A 21925-nucleotide genomic window follows, 5' to 3' on the forward strand; every position below is an offset into this window, starting at 1 on the left:
CAGTATTGCAAAGTTATATCCTTTTTTATCAGAAATACATTGATGACTCAGCCTTTCTCCTCTGTAAAGGCCAAAGTGTGAAAGAAGTTAATTTTCCCAGGGATTTATAACTGTTTTAAAAAGATGTCAGAAGATCATTTCTAGGTTATTACTGATTAGATACGGTCTTTGCAGCTTTTAGCTAATTTTTTTGGAATGTAACAGTTTATTTTTTGAAAGCATATCTATATATGCTAGTATACTTTAATATATAATATCTCTTCTCCATTCCCTTTTAGATTTTGTACATAGGGCGATAATCCATTTTTATGAAATTCAGACTCTCAAAGATAGATCCCCGCTGAGTAGGAATAAATCCAAATAAAAGTGATTTTTGAAAAACGGGTTTTAAAAAAAAACATATCCTAAGGATAAGAGTATATCCATACCTTACAGTGCAATTCATTAAGTGAGCCTATTCAAATCTTCACTTAAAAAGATCTGATTAATAAGTTAGTTAATAACTAAACAAGTTCAACATTTTAGGGCAGAATAAGATTTTGGTAATCCACTAGATCACATTACATATTAAGAAACTTAAGCCCAGAGAAATTAGATCTGTTTGGCGACAGTAAAGAGATCAAAACTCAATACTAAGCTCTTCGACAACACTGGCATAGTGCCTAAGGCACCTGACTGCTTACCAGAAGGCTGACGGTTCAAACCCACCAGTCAACTCCTGGGAAGGAAGGTCGGGCAATCTACCTCTGTAGAGACACTGCCTCGGAAACCCAAGGAGGGGATGACGGCAGTAGGTTTTATAAGCTATAGCCTTCTCAAAACCCACTGCCATTGAGGTGATTTCAACTCACTGAGACCCTGTAGGCAGAGAAGAACTGCCCCGTTAACTTCTCCAAGGCCGTAAATCTTCACGGAAGCACTGCTCCATCCTCTATCCCCGCGGAACCGTTAGTGGGTTCGAACCGCCGACCTTTTGGTAGCAGTCGAACGCTTTAACCACTACGCCACCAGAACGCCTTATGTCCTTCTCAACCATAATAATATGGTGAGAATAACTAGTATACACAAATCCAAGAGGTAGAACTGTTGAATGACTGAGGGAGCTCTGGTAGCTTAGTGCCTAAGGCACTTGACTGCTAACCTGGAGGCTGGCGGTTCAAACTCACCAGCCACTCCTCGGAAGGAAGGTTGGGCAGTCTACTTCCATAGTGATACCGCCTCGGAAACCCAAGGAGGGGTCGCTGTGAGTCTGGGCTACTCGACGGCACACAACAACAACAAATCAAACTGTTGTACTTCATTAAATATTTTACTTTACTCACTTCTCCTGAAGATAAGTTCTTACTTGCAAGGAATACAGAACCCAGAGCTCTCCTAGTTCACTGCTGTTGGCTCCTGGGTACACGTTGATTCGTCTGCCCAGCTCGGCTCTCCCTTCCTTCTAGGAGAGAAGCACGACGAGGCTAAAAGGAGACGCCAAGGTTCGAGCTCCCCAGGCAACCCTGGCCAAGTCCCACGGTTCTCCTTAACCGCAGCTCTTCCAACGTTCCCGCATGGGACTAAGTCCTATCTGGTAGAGCAGCCTGGGAACGTCACTTTTTCCACTGCCACCGCGAAGGCCTCCGGGAAGGTAACCAAAATGCAGACGCAATTGCGCTCCAAGTCGAAACCCAATTTTCTTCCAAATTCTTTTTTGGCGCTTCTGTGACGCAACTTCCATCCAGGGAATCGGTGAGGCAGCAGGGGCGGGATGGAGCTCAGCCAATCAAAGCACTTAATCAGACGGAAGGCGTAGGGCACCCGGAAGCGGTCCGGCGGCCGAGGCCGGAAAGCGGAAGAAGCCGGCAGCACGTGGGGGCGGTGCCGATCCGAGGGCTTGAGGTTCTTCTAGGTTGTGGGGGGTGAGAGTGCTGGCGGCGACAACAGACCAAGAAGATCTGAGGGGGAACCCCGCGGAGCAGAGAAGCCGGCAGAACGTCATGGAGGGCGCAGGGGAGCAGCCAGGCCCGCCGCCCGCCGCCCACCTTATCTGCGACGGCGACTTCGTGGTGCTGAAACGCGAAGATGTGTTCAAAGCGGTGCAGGTCCAGCGGAGAAAGTAAGTCAGGTTGCAGGCTTTCGAGGGTCTTGCGACCCTGCCTACGAGATACCTATTCTCTCCAGGTCTTCCCACAAACCCCTTCCACCAGCGTTCCAGTTTTGACTCTCCAGTTCTCCATCCGCGCCCTCATTATGCCTTTCCGCTCTTCCCACAGAGGCCTTTTCCCTCAGGATCCCATCCTCGGCCCTTAGGCTCTCCCTCACCCCTCCTCTATTCCCTCAGATCTCCCCGTCAGGTCTCATACTTGACCCCTTGCCTTTGTTATCCCTGTGCGTTTTTCCACAGAGTGCCTTCACCAGACTCTCATTCTAGGCCCCCAGGTGTTCTTTCCTAGGTCCTCGGGATCATCTTTATCTTCTCACAGACCACCCTTTCCCCATCAGGTCCCCCTGCTTCATTTTTTCATACACTCTCTTCTCCATTCCCGCAGCCAAGACTTTGAATCTATGAAAAATGAAACATCTTCAATGTTGGCCTGCCAGCCTTTTGCCTCTACTCTTAAGAGGAGCACCTGTCTGCCCATAAGATACAAGATAATTTTCCATAGAGAGTGGGATCTGTTTAGGGTTCTACAAAAAAGGCAGTGGGGCCAGCATCTGACTTCCTCCAACTTCACAAGGGGAAGGAGGGTCCAGGACATCATCTACCCTCCCACTGTTTCACTAGTTTTGACACCGGTCGTGCCTACCATGGTTCTCTACTTCTCTAATAAGTTTGATAATTCATTGCAATGGTCACAAAGAACTCAAAGACAATATTCATGATTATGGTGTTTAGTAGAGACATAGAAGGTTACAGTTGAGGTTCAGGAACAATCAGGATACAATTCTTTGATCAGGACAGTTGCTTCTCAGGTGTGCCACAGGCACTCTTCTCAGTGGCCTCAGCCCTGTTTTGGTAAATGGTACAAAGCTCTTTGAGCTTTTCCAGTAAGTGCACCGCGCTCCACCAGCAGGCATCCTGACCTAAGGCACTAAGCTTTTTCACCCCATGGGCCAGGAAGCACACCACTCTGTCTCATGCTACTCTCTTGGTTCTGCCACCTCTGTTGCTGCCATCCCTGTGCAGGGATCTCAGGACCAAGGACCCACCCCACTCTTCCTTGTTCTCTCTTGATAGTAGTGAGAGCCCCTTTTCCAACTCCGGGATGGCTCATTTTAAGCCTAGTGAGATGGCAAAACTGACCAATCCCCATATTAAGGTTCAATACACCTTATTTGCACAGTCCCACCCCCACAAGGGTTCCATGTACCTTATTTACATTATTAACAAGCTGTCTAATACACGTTGTGGTCCACAAGCACCTTACATTTGCATAGTTGCACCCAGTCATCTGGTGGGAGTCACAAAGACCATGACTAGAAGAGCCATACCCGGTAGTTCAGTGCACCACAGGTTCCCTTCCCTAATTTTACACCAAGAGATGTGATGTCTACAACAGTTAAGCAATTTGCTTAAGATCTCAGAACTCAAAATTAGATACATCTTGGGAGTCTGCTGACTATTGATCACTTGGTTTTGTACTAGGAACTGAACATTTTGATAACTTTCTCAGGGTGGGAGAATGGAGATTGTTAAATTCCAACATGCTATTAATGGGGAAGTGTATTAGGATATATAAGTTAATTTATCTAAAGCCATTTGGATGTTCAAGGCTATACATCTTTTTTTTTTTTAATTGTGATTTGTGTGAAAGTTTACAGAGCAAATTCATTTTCCATGCAGCAGTTCATACACATTTTGTTCCATGACACTGACAACAATTCCCCACAGTGTAACAGCTCTCTTCCCACTTCCTCCCTGTAGTTACTTCTTCTCTGTGCCCTTTGCTCCCATGTACTCTTGCCCCCCGAGTCATCTCCCTAAGCAAACACTGCCCTTTTATTTTCCCACACTTGCTCCAAGGAGGGTATCTACCTGATGTAAATGTTCACCCCATATGCTTGTCTATTGTTTGGCTGGAAGCCATAGGAGTGAGTTCAGTCCCAGACCTGAATGATGACTAGGGGCCATAGTCTCAGGGGTCTCACCAGGCTCTATCACACCAGCAAACCTGGTCTGTTTTCATTTATTTATTTATTTTTTTATGATTTTGAGTTTCGTTCCACATTGTTCTCTCACTCTATTCAGGATCTCCTGCACTGATCCCCTCTAAGTGGTTGACAGTGGTAATTGGGTACTGTCTAGTTCTTCTGGTCTCATGGTCATACAGGATAAGAATCACATGATCTACTAGTCCCTTGGACTGATTTATTTCCATGCATCTTTGGTTTTCTTCATTCTTCTTTGCTCTGGATGAGGAGAGACCCATCACTGCATCTAGATAGCCACTTGCAAGCTTTTAAGACCCAGTTGCTACTCACCAAAGTAGGATGTTAAACAATGTTTTTGTTTAGTATGTGATGCCAGTTGAGCTTGATGTCCCCCATGCCTAGGTTGTAAATCTTTACAGAAGCAGACTGCCTTATCTTTCTTCTGCAGAGAGGATAGTGGGTTCGAACCACTGACCTGTGGGCTGACAGCCATATGCTTAACCACTGCGCCACCAGAGCTCCTTATTTGAGAAGTACAGCCATGTTCCTTTTGAGCTGGGTTATTGTGGTACTTTTGACAAATAAGTAAGTTGAGTGCCGTATCCAGGGAACAGCTTTTGGCAAAACAGAAAGCTGCTGTTGTTAGATGCTGTCTATTCTGATTCATGGAGAATCCATGTCTAACAGAATGAAACATTGTCTAGTTCCTGTGCTATATATATATATATATATATATATATAATAGTATATAGAGCTTTGAACTCTATTTCTGCTGAGTTGGTTGTTCTGTCATATAGATAAGACAATGCCTATATTATAAAGATATATATATATAATAGTACATATGTTTGAGTCCATTGTTGCAGCCTATTGTTGGTTCCAAGGAACGGTCTGGTTGTATTTCTTCCAAAACAGTTTTGTTTGTTCTGGTAGTCCATTCAATATTCTTCACCAACACCATAACCAAATGTGTCAAAAGCTAGGATTGTGAGATTTGGAATTTCTGATCAGTGCTCATTTCGGGTGAATTATTTTAATCCTTTGTGAATCAGACTGTTGACTGGTATTTAAAGCAAAACACATGTCATTAGAAAATAGTCAAATCCCACTTCCCGGTGTACCAGGCTGGTGATAAGCAGGTCCCATCCCGTCCCGTCCCGTCCCCGCCACCTCCACCGCACAAGTACTAGTTTAGTAAAGGAAAAAGAAAAAATACAGGGGTGGGAAGTTGTCTTTTAGTCCAGAAATGTAGTATCTGTACCAGCTTTTAAGTATTTTTCAATTCTCTGTTGATAAAACATTTCATTTTGGTTGGTGAAATTTGGCTTAGTTATATGGTGCTGCTGTAACAAATATCACAAAAGGTTGTCCTTAACTAACAGAAATCTATTTTGCTAACAGTTTAGGAGGCTGAAAATCTACATTCAGGGCACAGGTTCTATGGGAAAGGCTTTCTCTCTCTTGGCTCTGGGGGAAGGTCTATCAGCTTCTGTACCTAGTTTCCTTGGCAGTCTTTATGTGACCTGAAATCATCTTCTATCTCTGCTTACTTCTCTGTGTCTATAATCTCTTTGGTTTATTTCTCAAAGCTCACTGGTTTAAGACATACCCTACACTGATGATGGTCACATTAGCATAATGAGAAAAGCCTATTCCCACATTACATTCACAAGTATAACACCAAAACCAAACCCACTGCCATCAAGTTGATTCTGACTCATAATGACCGCCATTGAGTTTCCAAGGCTGTAAATCTTTGTGGAAGTAGATTGCCTCATTTTCCTCCCAAAGAGCAGCTGGTGGGTTTGAACCGCTGACCTTCTGGTTAGCAGCTAAACGTCATACCCACTATGCCACCAGAGCTCCTAGTCACAAGATTATACTATATATGTTATTAACACCTATATTTGGAGAGACACAATTCTATCTGTAACAAAATTAAATTTTTTAACTATCTTACAGAAAATCTAATTTTGTTATGGATGGAATTGTGTCTCTCCAAATATAGGTGTTAACATATATGGGAGCTCTGGTAGCATAGTGCTTAAGGCACTTGACAGCTAACCAGAAGGCTGGCGGTTCAAACCCACCAGCCTCTCCTCAGAAAGAAGATGGGGCAATCTACTTCCGTAGTGATACAGCCTCGGAAACTCAAGGAGGGGTCGCTATGAGTTGGGTCTGACTCAATGACACATAACAACAACAACAACAACTGTCTTACATCACTACTGTGCTCTGATGCTGTTGAAGCCACTATTTTGTTTTCCTTTTCAGAATTTTTAATTAGAAATTTATACTTGCTTGCAAGTATATAATTTTGGAAGGATGCCAATACTAATTATTGAAACTTTTAATTGAAGTATAACACACATTCAGCAAAGTCCTTAGGTTATAAGTGTAAATAGTTTGGTGAATGATCTCGTCACCAACCATTACCATTAAACTCATTACATTTGTGTAATGATCGTCCAGGTGCAACTTTGTATTTCCATTCTTCCTTATATTGTCTTTGTAAGTTGCTTACTTTGAAATATGGTTGAGTGTGCTTCTTAATAGTGTGCTCTTTCACACAAGAACATTTTCATTACCAAGGAGACAGACCACAACATCTTCAGTTCTAAAAAACACTCTGTAGATGTTCATTTGGAAAGATTTTCATTAGTTCCTTCTCTTGGCAGAAGCCGTAATAGTGGCTTCATTTTATGTATAAAATATCCTCTGAGCTCAGCTACATCACAGGCTAGACTTCCCATCATCCATTCCTCAGGGCTATACTCATTTGGTTGAGCATCAGCAATTCTGGCTCTGAAGAGACTACAGATCCCACTCCTTCCCAGTGTGGCCCCCACATCCTTCACGGGGGCAGTGACCTCCTGTCAGATCTATCAGCTTGGGTGATACCTTTCCCCTGTCTTTGCATATCAGGCAGAGGATTGGCCCAGCCCAACTCAGGCCCAGTGTTTCATTTAGCACTAGGGTGCTCAGAGAATGAGGATGAGAGATGTACATCTGTGCTGAGCCGAGTCAGGACCATTGATCTTTGCTGGAATAGGTTGTATGGAACAGTGGGGAAAACCAGGCTTTGGAGTAATTATGACTTTGGACAAGATACTTCCATCTGAACTTCTGACAAATCATCTAGAAAGAACTGTGTCCCAGGATTACTGTGGAATTTAGATAAGAAAGTAAGACATGCACCTGGCACACAGTCTGGCCCCTGGTTGATACTTAGCAAGTGTCATTTTTTTCTTTTGAATAGGAAGGTTTTTGTTTTTGTGAGATTTCCCTCTTAAATTGCAATGAGATAAAAATCTGCATAGTGGGAGCCCTAAAGTGATCTGGTTAGGCACCATTTCCAAATGTGTAGGTTGCCAATGTAACTTGTGAATATAATTTGCCTTTTTACATTTTTTTTTTTTTTTTTTTCAGTAAAATGACCAGTAAGATCAAGGAATTTTAAAAATCTTTTTCATCTCAGTGATGGTTCAGTTTTTTTTCTTCTTCTTCTTCTTTGAGGGTTGTTTATTTTACCATCAGTAATCCCCTACTAGGCGCTCTGGTGATGTAGTGGTTAAAGCATTTGGCTACTAACCAAAAGATCAGCAGTTCAAACCTACCAGCCACTCTGAGGGAGAAAGATGAGGCAGTCTGCTTCCATAAAGATTTGCAGTCTTGGAAACCCTGTGGGGCAGTTCTACTCTGTGTGCTGGTCCGGTTTTGAGATTTTCTTCTGTAAGTTGCAAGGACTGCCCCAGGGTGTGTCTAATGGCTTGGCAGTTGTGGCAACCCTGGCCCGCTGCTGAGGAAATTGCAGAGCCTGGGAGTTTGGCATTCTGTCAAATCGTATAGAGTAGGGTCAGACCAGTGCCCCTGAAGAGGAAAGTCATCTGTCCTTGTGTCTTTTTCCCAGAATCCACTGTTTTTGTGGCTCATTTATTTTATTAATAAATAAACTATGTCCCTACCCAGTTTTTTAGCTTACTTGCCAGTCTGTGTTTAGAGATAATGTTGCTGATCATCCTTTGTGGAGACCAGTGTTGCAAAAACATTAGAATGAGCATGTCTTTTCCATGCATAATACAAATGAGATTGGTTGCTTTTTCTTCCCCAGAAAAATAACTTTTGAAAAACAGTGGTTCTATCTGGATAATGTCATTGGCCATAGTTATGGAACCACATTTGAAGTGACCAATGGAGGAAGTCTTCAGCCCAAGAAGAAGAAGGAAGAGCCTACTTCAGGTGAGCTACTCTAGGTGTATGAATAGATGCTCTTAGATTGGCTAGTCAGAAACATATCACCACAATTAATTCTAGAGTGCTAGTTCACGATATCTATCCCAGGAGAAGTCTAAACTAACAATGTAAGAACTACAGCCTGACCAAGTATTGCCTTTGGCATTGAGATACCAGGCATCTGGCTCCAGAACATATTAACTGGCTCTCTGACCTTGAGCCAGGTATTTAATCCCATGACTCCTTACTGCTTCTTTATTACAAAAGCAGTTCAGAGCCCTGTCAGTTCCCAGATGTTAGATAACAACTGCAAGGTAGTTAGCATATAGTGTAGAAATTAAGAATCCAACTGACTAAGTTTAAGCTGCTTCTTTACTTGCCTGTGATCTTGAGCGAGTTACTTGGTTTCTCTAAGCCTTATAGGAGCTCTGATAGCATAGTGTCTAAGGCATGTGACTGCTAACCAGAAGGCTGGCGGTTCAAACCTACCAGCCACTCCTCAGAAGGAAGGTTGGGCAATCTACTTCCGTAGTGATACTGCCTCGGAAACCCAAGGAGGAGTTGCCATGAGTTGAATATGATTGGACAACAGTGGGTTTGATTTTTGGTTTCTAAGCCTTATAACCTCATGTGTGAAATGGGGCCATAAATGATGTAATACCTGGCTTTTAGCAAGGGTTCAGTGATACAACACATAAGACGTTCTTACCAGTCAGTGCCTGGCATATTTAAGGGTCCCCAACATTTTCAATATTCTTTTCATTTAAAATATTATTATAATTCTGGTTTATATTTCATTATCTGGTCACATATTTATTAACATTCAGATTTTTATTACATACTAGATACATGCCAGGCATGGGATTATAGCAAGTCAAAAACTAGACAATTCCACAAAATTGACTTACCAGTGGGGAAGACTGCAAATAATCAGGTAGACAAGCAGAGGATAATTTCAGATGGTGATACATGCTGGGAAGATAAAGCGGGGAAGTGTGCTGGGTCCTGATTGGGTGAGTGAGACTTTGCTGAGATGATGAACTCATCCCTCAATGAGGCAAAGGATCTGGCCACTCTAAGTAATCTGTCTGAAGAGTATTCCAGGCAGAGGGAGCACCAAGTACCAAAACTCTGCAGTGGGTTCATGCTTGGTGCATTTAGTGAGCAGTAGAACAATGTGGCTAAAACCCAGTGGTCAGTAGATTAGGATGGAAAAAGGAGATGGGTCAGCTTATATATAACCTTGTAGATTGAGATTGTATGTGGAATATATTCTCATTGCTATTGGAATCCACTGTGTAGTTTTAAGAATGGAGGAAATGAGCCAGTTTGCATTTACATAGAGTACTGTGGGCTCCTAGTGCGTGGTAAGGGGGAACAAGAGTGGAAGCAGGAAATTGAAGAGAATTAGAGTGGTGGTGGCAAGAAAGGACAGTGGACCAGGGTGGGGGCAGTGGTGCTAGAAGGCCACATGTGTGTGACTAAAGGGCTGCATGTGGACATGGACATCAATAATGAAGATTATAAAGTAATTTCCAGTTGTACATTTCATAGAGCAATTTCCTTCCTCAGAGACAAAAGAAGCAGGTATTGATAATCGAAATATAATCGATGATGGGAAATCTCAGAAACTTACTCAAGATGACATAAAAGCTTTGAAGGACAAGGGCATTAAAGGAGAGGTAATAAAGAACTTTTTGGTTTGTTTACATAATGAGGAAATTTCTTAGTTTTAAAAGCAAAACTTAAGGTAAAATGTAAAAATAATGTCATGTGATTCTGTTAGAAGTAAATTGATATCTAATGCAGTTAAGTATGTCAGACATTTTGTTTCTTATGTGCCAGAATATAAGTGAATGACATCATGAGATTGTTAGCCATAGAGGATTTAATAGCTCAGTGTATATCAGAGCTTCACTGTTTATTTTCATCACTGGTTTTATCCACTGTATTCAGGAAAGACAGTTTCCTTTACCTCTCTTCCCCCTTCCCTTTATAACTGTGTATCTCTCTTTTTTTATCTTGGCTTAACACAAATTCTAGATAGAATATAAAAACACAACATCCATCTATTTGGACTGCTGTGGAAAAAGGAATAGAAAATCAGACCTTCAGATAAAATCTGGGTTAAAACCCTCAAGTAGTTTAAGAAAATCTGCATGCTCTTTTCTTGTAGGAAATAGTTCAGCAGTTAATTGAAAACAGTACAACATTCCGAGACAAGACAGAGTTTTCTCAAGATAAATACATAAAAAAGAAGAAAAAAAAGTAAGTAGCTTGTGTTTTGAAAAGGATGAAGACTGTCCCCAAATATTATTCAATCGGTTTTTTTAAATTGGCGTTCTGTTTTTCCTTCCCCCAGATATGAAGCTGTCATTACCGTGGTGAAGCCATCTACCCGTATTCTTTCAGTTATGTATTATGCAAGAGAACCTGGAAAAATTAAGTACGCTCTGTTTCCTTTCAAAAGTAATTTTGGGAAAATATATCTTTAAATGAAAAACTTGCTCACCTGCATAAAGTGTCCTCTAATCTCATTAATTGTAAATCCTCTTATTGTTACCTCCAAAGTAATTTTATCATTGTGTTTGCAAAACAGACAAGACTTGAAAAATGATGATTAAAATAACAAGTTTGCTTAGCTAAAAATAAAAGAATTTTTCTTTTATTTCTTAGCCATATGAGATACGATACACTAGCCCAGATGTTGACACTGGGAAATATCCGCGCTGGCAATAAAATGATTGTAATGGAGACGTGTGCGGGTTTGGTGCTGGGCGCAATGATGGAACGAATGGGAGGTGAGATTTAACATTTTCATGCTGAGTAAAGCCCCACCATTATGTGACTGGAGGACCCAAAGAATTTAAACTCAAGAAAAGCAGTGATGAGTTGCTGTAACGTTAATGAAATGACCTGGGTGAACCTGCACAGCACCAGGCCCTGGAATCTTCCTGTACAATTCCCGTCTCCCATTACTAGTTGTTCTCTCCAGCTTTAGTATTGGTGGGAATGATTCTGGAGACTGGCTGTCTAGGACTTCTAGGACAGTGATTTAGGGAGTCTCCTAGATAGCTGGGGCCCATTTTATTGGCCTGAACTATGAGAATTGGGCAGAAAGAATACTAGGGATGTGTTCTCCCTGGAAAAGATTGCCTATTCTCTCTCTGACCCCACAGAAGATAAGCATGATCGAGTTTTACAGTACACCTACTCCTCACTTCTTGACTTTGTCGTTATTCAACATTATACGTCTGTGACCATAGTAAAAAAATCTACTGTCCAGCTCTGTTGCTCGTTCATGGCTAATGTTGGGCAGTAATGGATGCCAAGATGTGAGACGAGTAATACTTAACTGTGATGATTAAAGTTAGGTGTCAACTTGACTGGGCCATGATCCTCAGTGGTTTGGCATTTACGTGATACTGTAATTTGGCAGTTACATAATGATTTAGTCATCCTTCATTTTGTGATCTGATTTGATCATCCTCTATATTTGCATAATGCCAATTTTTGCATAACAACCTGGTCTTTGGAACTGAACCACGTTGATGAGTGAGGAATGACAGTGGTGTCAAATGGGAGTAGGCTTCCTTAAGACCTCCCTGTTTGCCTGTTTAGGGGATCATGTTATCTCCACTCTGGATATTCATACTTGTTTCTTTTATCTGTTAAGGTTTTGGCTCTATTATTCAGCTATATCCTGGAGGTGGACCTGTTCGGGCGGCAACCACATGTTTTGGATTTCCCAAATCTTTCCTTAATGGTCTTTATGAGTTCCCCCTCAACAAAGTGGACAGTCTTCTAAATGGGACATTTTCGTCTGAGATGTTGTCTTCAGAGCCAAAAGACAGTACTTCGGTTGAAGAAAGTAATGGCATAGTCGAGGAAAAACAGACTTCTGAACAGGGGAATGAAGATAATATGGCAGAAGGCCCAGAGAGCACACTCCCAGAAGAGCCAGAAAAAATGGAAATCGTTGCTGAAGATCCAGAATGTAAAGAACCAAAAGAGAGAGGAAGCAAAAAGGATTATGTAAGAATGTCAGCGGTCCCTGCTACCCTCTCATAATACTCCTGTCAGGTCCTCAGCTTCACTGAAGTAGTAAAAGTTGATTTGGCCTTGGAGTGTCTTCTCCTAAGATAAGAAATGTTGAAATAATTTGGAGATACAGTGTGCACGCACGTGTGTGTGTGTGTTGTAATCTTTGGAATGTAGCTTTAGGAACCAGAAGCATTATATAGGTAGCTTAATGGTGGCTTTAAAATATTTAGGCTTTTTTGTGTGTTTTCAGCTTCCTCATAAACAGCCTCTTGCTATGCTTTAGCCCAAGTTGATAAATATTGTGGAAATGTTTTGACCAGCTTTCTATAAAATCGAATGACCTCAGTATGTTGTTTTCTTATTTTAATTCTTGAAGATTCAGGAAAAGCAAAGGCGACAAGAAGAGCAGAGGAAAAGACATTTAGAGGCTGCTGCACTGCTGAATGAAAGAAATGCAGATGGGTGCGTTGATGAAAGCTGCAGGAGGCTCTTCCTCACATCCATTGATGCTTTCTTCCTGCTTGTCTGCTGCAGTCTGGTGGAGGCAGCCATGAGAATTCTATCTTGGGTTTTTACAGAAAAGAGGCTGAGTCTGGTCAGGGTGGGAGACTACTGGCTAAGAATTTGAGAAGAGCTTTAAAATTTCACCAGTGATGATGTATTGGATGGGGAGATGAGTGTCGCTAGGTGCACATGGTGGCCATTCAAATTGCTGTGGAAGTGACTGAGGGACTAGTGCTAATGAAAATCTTACAACATGCAGTAGATTTGGGTGTCTCCAAAACTGTTACATACAGTAAATGTTGGGGGTTCTTCCCCAGATTTATTTTAAATGAAGAATGTCACTTAGTGGCACTTAGAGTTGCCAGACACCATGAGAGTTTATAATCTAGTCTGTATTTTCTAGAAAGTAGTGGGTGTTTTTTTTTCTTGTTTGAATTTCGAGACTGTTTTATTTAAATCTCTTGTTTGTGCAAGTCATGCACATGAATGCATGATTATTTTAAATGCATTTTAAAACCTGTACTTCACTTTGGGGGAGCAGAGAAATAATTTTGTCTTAACATTTTACTTGCAGTTTAATTGTAGCAAGTCGTTTCCATCCCATTCCACTGCTGATGTCTTTGCTGGACTTTGTGTCCCCTTCAAGGCCATTCGTAGTCTACTGTCAGTATAAAGAGGTAACCTCAAAAGGAAATGATTGGGAATTCTTATAACTGAATGTTGATTCTCAGACTGCTGCATAAGTCTTACCCAAACTCTGTTTTTGTCTTTAGCCTCTGTTGGAATGCTACACAAAACTGCGGGAAAGGGGAGGGGTCATCAACCTCAGGCTCTCTGAAACCTGGCTCAGAAATTACCAGGTATGTGTTCTTACTACTGGTCCCATGGGCAGCTCTCCTGGCCCCTGTCTCCTTGTAATACTGCAACCTGTTAAATAGAGACATCTCTCTGCTCTCTACAGAGATGAAAGTGCCTATTCCTTTAATGCAAAATAAATTCTCCTGGTCTGCCCAGACCCTTTTTTCTCCTTTCATTGTGACAGAGTATATTACTCTGTAACTCCAGCCCAGAGGCAGTGAAAATGCAAACAGTTGGGATTCATATTTCACCAAGGCCTCCATATCACTGTGGAGGGAACAATTGATGATAGCAAAATCCTCTGGCAGATGAGAAAGTGGCCCTGTCCTCTCTGCTAGGAAATCTTTGTGGCAAGTTTCAGGATTTGTTGATGGGCTCTGTGTCAGTTCAGGTCCTCTGGGAGGCATATGCCAAGATGGAATTGGAATTGTAAGAGATTTATTAGGAGAAATGCCTTTGAAAGATAAGGGAAGAGGAAGCAGGATAGGGAGGAGAGCCCACAGGCTTGATGCCAAGAAAGGAGAGGAGAAAGGAAGAGGATGCACATGTGAGCCTGCTATATACTGCCTAGGCTGATAGGAGCCCTAGAGCAGAGATTACCCATTAGCAGAGCCCTGTGTCAGGCAGAAATGGTCCAGCCTTGGTACCCATGCTCACCACTTGAGAGCAACCTGTGGCCTCCCTCGATGTGTGCACTGTGGTGGATCCAGAAGCACTGGAGGTTTCCCACTCCCTGCTGTCCCTGTGGCCACTTGGCTCATGAAGGGAGATCTACAGAAAGTGCCTCCATGGTTTGCTAGACCTCTTAATGACCATACCATTGTAGAGGCTCTCTAGAGCCTTGGTGAACCTTCATGGGAGTCTTCTTACTTTGCTATGGCAATGGGACAGAAGAGTTCCCATCAGAATTAATGGAGGCTCTGAGTATATATCCTCTAGTTACTGCTGTGTAGACCCAAGCTCTGCCTATGGCCAGGAATCTTCCTGGAGCCAAGAGGAAGAAAGAGCTAAGGCAGCTGGAAGCACTACAGAAACCATTTTCTTCCTCTACCTGAAACTGGCTTTGGATCTTAAGACCAGGGCTTCCATTTTACTTCTTGAAAGAAAATTACTTTAGCCATTTTCTACACTTCTCTTTCTCTTACCTGCACTGTCACGTGAAGCAGTGAGCTCATTAGGAATCAGTCTGTTGAAGTGCTCAAGAGAATCTGTGTCATATAAATTGGTGCTAGCTTGTGTTTTATCTGCTTAGGAATACATGAGTGTCTTTCTGTCTTGATTAGGTTTTACCAGATCGAAGTCATCCCAAACTGCTGATGAGTGGAGGTGGGGGATACCTTCTCTCAGGCTTCACTGTTGCTATGGACAACCTCAAGGCAGACATCAGCTTCAAACCCAACACAAGCACTTTAGAATCAAAGAAGACTGAGGAGCCAGCAGCTAAAAAACGGAAATGCCCAGAGTCTGATTCATAACCTTCAACAAATTACTTTGATTTTTGTTCTCAGGCATATGTTAGTGATTAAAATTTAAATACTGTCACTGATGGTTTTTTACATATGTTAAGAATAAGAATGTGTCTATACACCTATTCTTGGGAAGGGAGAGAAAGCTTTTTGTCTGATTCTGACACAGATGGGTTCCATCTGTCTAACTTCAAGCCAAAATACCTAGCCTTGGCACATGCAGTAGGTATGGCCAACCATGTTATATTGAACAAAAATCCTTTAAATACTTTGTGCAGATAATCTTGAGAATTTCGTCATCCTAAAGCTCTATTTATACAATGCTTTGGAATAACACAGCATAGCTAAAACTTAATGGGTACTGAAAGGAAAGAAATTTCTTCTGTTCATTCTTTGTTATTTTTTTTTAAACGTGATTTGGGTGAAACTTTATGGAGCAAATTGGTTTTCGGTTCAACAATTCATGCATGTTTTGTGACATTTCACTGCGATCTCCACATAACAGCACTCTTCCCACTTCCTCCATATGTTTTACCATTTCCAATCACCACCCTTTCCCTCTTCCGAGCTTTATCCCTGGGCAAATGCTGCTCTTCTGATGTCGTTTGGTTGACTGTTCATTGGTCTAAGGGGTGCATACTTCCCTGATACTATTATTTACTTTATAAGCCTATCATCATTTGGCTAAAAGTTGAACCATGGGGGTGAGTTAAGTTCCAGGCTTAAAAGGTGTCTAAGGGCCATAGTCTCAGGGGTTCTAGTCTCTATCAGACCTGTGAGCTTGGCCTTTTGATTATTTTGGTTTTGTTCCACATTTTTTGCCATTCTATCCAGGACCTCCTAATGTGATCCCTTTCAGAGCAGTCGGCACTGGTAGCTGGGCACCATCTAATTCTGGTCTCAAGGTCCTTGAGGCTGGGGTTCACATGGTCCATTAGTCCCTTGGACTAATTGTATCCTTGTATTTTTCTTCACTCCTCTTTCCTCCAGACAGGGAGAGACCAATAATTGTAACTTAGATGTCTGCTCACAAACTTCTAAGACTCACCAAAGTAGAGTGAGAGCATTATCTTTGTAGGTTGTTATGCCAATTTACCTTGGTGTCCCCCAAGACTATGATCCTAAGCCCCCGGGCCATTCTGTTCTTTTCAACCTAAGCAATATGGATGTGTGAGTGTGAAATTTACAGTACCAAAAATTCTCAACCTATTCCCTGCAGTGGAGTATGTTCTTTTAAAATGTCTAGGTTTTACAATTTTAATAGTTGACAACCTGGGTCAGTTCTGAGTATTTATTTTACTGCTTTTTTTGTGCGTAGAAGGGTATAGTAAGATTTTTTTTTTCTTTTTTTCAATTTACAAATCCTCTCATTCTTGGTCCAAATAAAGTGACTAGGATTTTTGTGTAGTAGTCAGTTAAAAGAAATGGAAACTTTTTTTTTTCCTTCCACAGAGACTTACAGAGATTGTACACAAACACACACATGTGTAGACATACACTTGGAGGTACAGAAGATACACTAATGTGTATTAACTATGACAGGTTTCTGCAGGACTTAGACTAGTATTTCTCATTAGTGTCACTCCTTGTCAAATGTATTTTAAAGTGCCTTTTTTGGTGATTGTTAATACTGATCTATTGAGCTCTGGCATGGTTAGGTGGTTAGCTTTCTATATTTTATCTCTAAAATGTATATTTAAATTCTTTAGTCATCTGCTGCAGTAAAGAAAAGGCTAGTTTCCCAGTTGGGTCCCTCGCTCACTAGAATATCCTCATCATGTATATTGTTCACATCGTCATAGAGCAGATAACACATCATCCAGCAAAGAGCATCTCAGAAAAAAAAAAAGTTTTTCATACTAGCATGTACGATTCTGATAATGGCCAGTTTAATTACCAATACGTACATATTTTATTCTTTTTTCTTAATTGCTTTGAAGAATAAAAGTGTTTTCCTACTATGATAAGTCTGACTTATATTAATGATACAGTCAGTGGTGTCCTGTCAACAAGCTTTCAGCTGATTGTAGTCTGTGATTAAGAGAACATACTTGGATTGGCACTTCCTTGAACATGTAATTACTAACAATTGTTACCTAGGTACACCCAATCAAGTTTGGTTGCGAATACAGTAACATGCATAGACTGTGTGGCTGGCCTCTAATCTTCACTGTTGTGAGGACTGTCTCCTACGTGGGACTCAGCCAGTTTCCAAGTCCCATCCCATTCTTTAAACCTGGGGTTTGAGCCGCCAAGGCCTGGGTGTGCCCATCTAGCTGCTCCAGCAGATGATTTGTGGACTCATCAGACTGGCACCACCAGCAGCAAGCTAACCTATGTTACTTTTTGTCAGATAATTTATCTCATCTTTGAGTACTAAGAATTTAAGTCGTGGTTCTGTACACCTGAATCCCCAGAAGACTTGTCCAACAGTTTGATGGACCCCCCCATCCCTGAGTTTCTGATTCTGTAGGTCTGGAGGGGGGCATTTCTAACAGATTCCCAAGTAATTCTGGCACCACTGGTCCAGGGACCATACCTTGAGAACCACTACAGTATTTATACCTGTATCATGGGTGCAACTAAATACAGAATGTGTTTGTCTTATTTGTAGACTAGCCATCCACCTTTGGAGCAGATCAGGTAAGTAGGTGACTTCTGGACATCTAGCCATCAGGCAAGTTAATTAAACAGCACTTAACATGTAGCAATCAAAACAGTAAATCGTTTTGTAACATCCATTCTATTTCTTCATTGGATTTGGGTACTTTGGGGTATACTGTGATGCTCATTAAAGGATTTTTTAAACTTAGAGGTACACAAATTGTGTGAGGCATTCTGATTGGGCAGTCATTCATTTGTTGTAAATGTGAAAGGCAAAAATAGTTGGGGGTTTTCTACAGAAGGATTAAAAAAATTTTATTTAAGTATTGATTGTTGTGGCTCCCAGCCAAACAATAAGCATATAAGGTGAACATTTACCCTAGGTAGATATACTCCTTAGAACGTTCAGTTGTGGGAGAACAGAAGGGCAGTATTTGCACAGGGAGATAGCTCAGCGGGTGGGAATGCATAAGGGACACTGGAGAGGTAACTACAGGGAGGAAGTGGGAAGAGAGCTGTTACCCTCTGGGGAATTGCAGTCAGTGTCATGAAGCAAAATGTGTGTGAGCTGCTGTATGGAAAATGAATTTGATCTATAAACTTTCACCCAAATCACAATAAAGACTTTAGAAATAAGAGTATTGTAAATTTTGCAATAGTAATACCAAAAAAAAAAAAAAAAAGAAAACTTGTCCAAAATCATTAAGATTCATTTTGCTCTAAATGTTCCTGATTTTGGAATGTATTCAGTGCAAGAAGGGACCCATGTATGTACCTTTAAGTGAAATAGAAATTGCCTCTAGGTTAGTAGTGTTAATTTTTCTAAAAAGATTTTCTTTGTCTTAACTATATAGCACATGTCAGATGGCAGGAGATGTATGAGACTAGGAATAGCTCCTTAAATAGCAGCTGATAACTGTTCCATTAACATCAGGCACCCACTGTTTTTTAAGTCTTTATGAGGAAGGGCAGGATCTTTGAAGCACAGGAAATTTAATATCATATGTCTTTTTAGTATTTTTTGGACCTCTTTTTTATAGTTCCATTAGTAACTTGGGCTGTTGATAGTGACCTGAGATATCATTAAAGTAAGGCTGTACTGTATGCCAGTGCTCTTTGAAGAAATTTTCACAATAGCCAAAAGGTGAAAACAACCTAAATTATCTATTAGCAGATGAATGGACAAACAAAAGGTGGCATAAAAATACAGTGAAATATTACTCAGCCATGAAGAGAAATCCTGATGCTTGCCACAACATGGATGAACTTAGAAAATACCATGCTGAGGAAAATAAGTCAATTGCAAAAGAACAAATAGTGTATGATCTCACTCATTAGAAATAAGCAAATATATGGAAACCAAAGATTATTGCTACCAGGGATAGGAGAAGGGGGAATGTGCTTTGAGGGCATTGAGTTTATGTTAGTGGTGGGATAGTTTGAAAATTTTTTTTTTTTTTTTATTGTGGTGTGGGTGAAAGTTTACAGAGCAAACTGGTTTTCCATTCAATAATCCATATATATTCTGTTATTTTGACATTTCCTGCCATCGCCATACTATAACAGCATTCTTCTTTTTCTTCCCTGTACCTATCCTTTACCTTCGTCTTTACTTCCTATCCCTTCCCGCCTTCCTAGCTTAATCCCTGGGCAAATGCTGTCCTCTGGATTGCATATGCTTGATTGTTCTAATGAGTGCATATCCTTCTGATCCACCCCGTTTTTTTGTACAGCCTGCAAGCTAACATTTTTAAATGATTGTTGGGGACAGCAAAAGAAGAGTAATTTCATGACTTATGAAATTTAAATTTCAGTGCCCATAAATGAAGTTTTATTGGAACACAGCTGGTCTCATTTGTTTATGTACGTATGGCTGGCTTTTTTGCTACAAGGCTAAGTTGAATAGTTGTGACAGAGACCATATGGCCCTCAAAGTCGAAAATATTTACTATCTGTTCTTTAATAAAAAGTTGAACAAACAGCTGATTTAAGTGAAACAATAGGGACTGTTGGAGAATAGAACAGGAGGGCAGCACCTTGGAACAGCCACACTGGGTAGCTAGTTTGAGATGAGCAGCAACAAAAGAGGTCATGTGAAATCCAGAGCCCCTTGGACCTCCAGGCCTGTCAGTGGGCTTGACAGGGTTAACCCCCCTCCTTGCAATGTTTTTCCTCACTTGGCTTCTAGGATTCTACTTTCTCCTGGTTTCCCCCTGCCTTTCTGGCCTCCCTGCCTCATCTCTTGCTGGTTCTTCATCTCTGAAAGCTCCACATCAGTGGCCCCACAGCTCAGTCCTTGCACCTCTTCTTTTTTCTGTTAGTACTTGCTCCCTAGGTGACCTTACCCAGATACAAAGCTTTAAATACCTTCTCTATGATGATGACTTCCAATCATATCTTACACACATACTTTTTCCTTGAGTTCTAGGCCCATACAGCCAACTGAACACATCCAGGTCTCAAATTTAACCAGATCCAGCAAAGAATGAAGAAAATGAAAGATTCATGGAAAACAATCCCAGTGACTGGTACACCATGTGATCCTCAGCCCACACGACTATGAGACCGGAAGAACTAGATGGTGCCTGGCTACCACTGTCAACCACTCGGAGGGGGATCTATGTAAGACATCCTGGATAGAGTGGTAGAACAATGTGGAACAATACTCAAAATCACTTGAAAAAAAGAAAAAGGGACTAGGTTTGCTGGTCTCTTAGAGCCTGATGACAGACTATGGCCCCTAGGTGCCCTTCAGATCTGGAATTGAACCCATACCAGTGGCTTCCAGCCAAACAAAAGACAGGCATATGAGGTGAACATTTACACTAGCTAGATACACTGCTTGGAGAGAACAATCATGGGAGAATAGAAGGGCTGTGTATGCACAGGGACACAGCTCAGGAGGCAGGAGTGCATGGAGGGAAGGACACAGGGAAGAGGTAATTATAGGAAGGAAGTGGGAGGGGAGCTGTTGCATTGTGGCAAATTATAGTCAATGTCATGAGACAAAGCATATGTGAACTAATGTAGGGAAAGTGAATTTGCTCTGTAAACTTTCACCCAAATCACAATTTAAAAATAATTAAATAAACCCAAAACTTAACCAGATCCAAGCCTGAGCTCCCCTGTATCACTCCTCCCAAGCCAGCTGCTCCTGCAGTCTTCTCATCTCTGATCGTCCCAATTGCTCAGGCCAAAAACCTTGTTGCCACCCTTGTCTCCTCTCTTTTCCTCATACCACACCAAATCCATCAGCCCTACCTGTCAGCTCCATCTCCAGCCCACCCACAGTGTGACTATTTCTCCCGTCCTTCAGGGCACCACATTGGTCCACTCCATCATGATGACCCACCAGGATTATTACAGTGCCTCCTTACTGGTTTCTGTGTTTCTGCCCTTGTGTCCTCTATAGCCTGCTCTCATCCCAGCAGCCAGAGTTTGTTAAAACATAAACAGACCATGTCAAGCTTCTGCTCAGAACTCTCAAATCACATAGAAGCCCAACATAATCTGGCCCCTGCCACTTCTCTAGCATCACCCCTGTAACTCAGGCCTGTAACAGGCCTCCTGGCTGTTCTCTAAACATGGCAAACACACCGTTGCACCTGCTGTTCCCTGTACCTGAAAAAATGTCCTGCCCCCAGGTATCCACGTAGCTCACACTCTCACTTCCTTTATGTCTTCCATCAAAAGATACTTTCTCAGTGAGGTTGGTTTCTGAGGTGCAGAGTAGTAGTTACTACAGTTTTAAAATTATTTTAGCACCCAAGATCTCCCAATTATACTACGACATATGTCTATTTTAATTTTGTAATGATAAGACCCCCTCTCCCCTCCTGTTCCATCCCTGTGCTGTAAATCCTCCTTGATAAAATATTAGATACCCTGACAGAATACTCAAAGAAGAAGAAAACATTGCTATACTAACTACAGGTGGGTGCATCTGCAGAAGGATTTAGGGGGATGGAACAAAAGAATTTGGGGGGATTTGGACAGAAGCCAATAGTGCTCATTATAAGCCTTTTGGGACTACTTGATTTCAAACACATAGTATTTTTGTTAAAAAGGAAAAAAAAAAAAAA

The 21925-nt window shown here is 41.6% G+C and overlaps 2 protein-coding genes across 2 annotated transcripts in view; one reads left to right on the plus strand and one right to left on the minus strand.

Annotated features, from left to right (window-relative positions):
* MCM8 (minichromosome maintenance 8 homologous recombination repair factor) overlaps window positions 1–1981 on the minus strand; it is a 61944-nt gene extending 59963 nt beyond the window's left edge. Inside the window, exon 1 of the mRNA XM_007952479.1 lies at window positions 1801–1981. Coding sequence (XP_007950670.1) covers window positions 1801–1981 — 181 coding nt within the window. The remainder of the gene's footprint in view (window positions 1–1800) is intronic.
* Window positions 1980–15248, plus strand: TRMT6 (tRNA methyltransferase 6 non-catalytic subunit). The gene is made up of 11 exons (XM_007952473.1): window positions 1980–2098; window positions 8246–8373; window positions 9940–10049; window positions 10544–10635; window positions 10730–10813; window positions 11044–11168; window positions 12044–12402; window positions 12788–12873; window positions 13490–13592; window positions 13689–13775; window positions 15057–15248. The coding sequence occupies exons 1-11, from the start codon at window positions 1980–1982 to the stop codon at window positions 15246–15248; spliced, it is 1485 nt and encodes a 494-aa protein (XP_007950664.1).
* Window positions 15249–21925: the final 6677 nt, after the last annotated feature.

This window comes from Orycteropus afer, unplaced genomic scaffold, assembly GCF_000298275.1.
Source record: "Orycteropus afer afer isolate SDZICR_OR568_19922 unplaced genomic scaffold, OryAfe1.0 scaffold00340, whole genome shotgun sequence".
In the NCBI taxonomy this organism is placed as follows: domain Eukaryota; kingdom Metazoa; phylum Chordata; class Mammalia; order Tubulidentata; family Orycteropodidae; genus Orycteropus; species Orycteropus afer.

What these genes read in the sequence shown, in the direction of transcription:
- TRMT6 (XM_007952473.1), top strand. Translation starts at nt 1,980, where the DNA reads ATGGAGGGCGCAGGGGAGCAGCCAGGCCCGCCGCCCGCCGCCCACCTT. An exon ending in ATAAAAAAGAAGAAAAAAAA is followed by an intron (nt 10,636 to 10,729) that starts GTAAGTAGCTTG and finishes TCCTTCCCCCAG; the next exon opens with ATATGAAGCTGTCATTACCG. An exon ending in GAGGAAGCAAAAAGGATTAT is followed by an intron (nt 12,403 to 12,787) that starts GTAAGAATGTCA and finishes TAATTCTTGAAG; the next exon opens with ATTCAGGAAAAGCAAAGGCG.